Source organism: Limulus polyphemus, unplaced genomic scaffold (genome assembly GCF_000517525.1).
Source record: "Limulus polyphemus unplaced genomic scaffold, Limulus_polyphemus-2.1.2 Scaffold4205, whole genome shotgun sequence".
Taxonomy (NCBI): domain Eukaryota; kingdom Metazoa; phylum Arthropoda; class Merostomata; order Xiphosura; family Limulidae; genus Limulus; species Limulus polyphemus.
The window spans coordinates 40277-41793 of record NW_013669815.1 but is presented as its reverse complement, the minus strand read 5'-3'; the positions used below and the strand labels follow the sequence as shown (position 1 = coordinate 41793).

General features: G+C 35.4%; 1 protein-coding gene across 1 annotated transcript in view; it reads left to right on the top strand.

The window, feature by feature from the left end:
* LOC111088660 (testis-specific serine/threonine-protein kinase 4-like) overlaps positions 1–1304 on the top strand; it is a 5722-nt gene extending 4418 nt beyond the window's left edge. The window contains exon 3 of the mRNA XM_022399389.1: positions 861–1304. Coding sequence (XP_022255097.1) covers positions 861–1304 — 444 coding nt within the window. The remainder of the gene's footprint in view (positions 1–860) is intronic.
* Positions 1305–1517: the final 213 nt, after the last annotated feature.

Here is a 1517-nt window from a genome sequence, read left to right as displayed (position 1 = left end):
GGGGGTCACCTAACTCAAGTTTGAAAAAATTGTGAAATGGAAATACAAGTACCTTATGATTTTCCAATAACATAGAATAATGATTTTACATATCTAGTAATCTTTTTCTTTTTGAAAATCCAGGGGGGAGGATCAAGTGATCCCTTGCCCCTTCCTGCGAGTGCCCATGCTAATCAATCATTTCAAATCTGAGTATTTTAAAGATAGGCATTGAATAGTATACCACTAAACTTTTTTTTTGCAATTCTAAAGTAAATCCATGCATACCAGAATTTATTTGCATTATAACAATTCTAAAGTAAATTTTGGCTAATAAAGGGAAATAACTATGTTACTGTAGACAAAGATACATTACATGAGGTACTTTTAGGAGACCGTATTTCCTTAGGTGCCAAAGTTCCTTTGGTTGTGTCTGCCAAATTTGTTCTGAGTAAAAACAATTCTACTCTTGTAATTAATTTAATCACAACTGTGCACGATCTTCACAAATATCAACCTAAACATAAAGAACAATACATTTTCACACAATGTTTCAAGATTACGTCCTAACACAATATTCTTCACAAAAACTGTCCGTTTTGTATCGGCAGTTTACTTTCATCTTCAAACTTGTTTGTTTTGAATTTCGCGCAAAGCTACAACACGAGGGTTAGCTATTTTTTACCAACGAACAGGTTTGACCATCACATTATAACGCCCCCCTAGGTGACAGGGATTCGAACCCGTGACCGTCAGATTGCTAGTCGAGCGCCTTAACCACCACGCTACGTCGAATTTGTAATTGAAAAAATAAAGCTTTTATAAGAGTATTTTATGAACATATCACACTTATCACTCTATATACATTTTTCTATCATTAGGGAATAGTTCACCGTGATCTGAAGTGTGAAAATCTTCTTCTGGACAGCAATGATGTACTCAAAATTACAGATTTTGGCTTTGCCAAGTTCATGGATGAAGTTATACCTACTGACGAAAACGACAGTTCAACCTCTCTGAGCCATACATTCTGTGGAAGTTACGCGTATGCTCCTCCTGAAATACTGACAGGAATTCCTTATTTGCCTCACTTATCAGACATCTGGAGCATGGGGGTAATCCTCTTTGCAATGGTCTATGGTCAACTCCCTTTCAATGATTCGAATCACCAAATGTTAATTCAGCAAGTACAAACGCCTGTGGTATTTCCTTCAAACACTGTATCCACGGAGGTGAAAAATATCATCAACAAAATGTTAGTTCCAGCCAATAATCGAATTTACATAGAGGACATTCGAAGTGATTCATGGTATAACCATATTTGAGATACTAAACAGCCGATTCAAACTAACAATGATACAGAATGAAAGACGGCAGGCCTACTGAAGTATCACATATAAGATCAAAGCAACAATCGACATGTAAACTAAATTACCAACTTTCAGTATGAATGACAAAACTGAAACTTGTATCTTACAACATCTTTATAAAAGTTAATTTCAATAATTGAACTACTTTTCTGTCATTAAAACTCCATC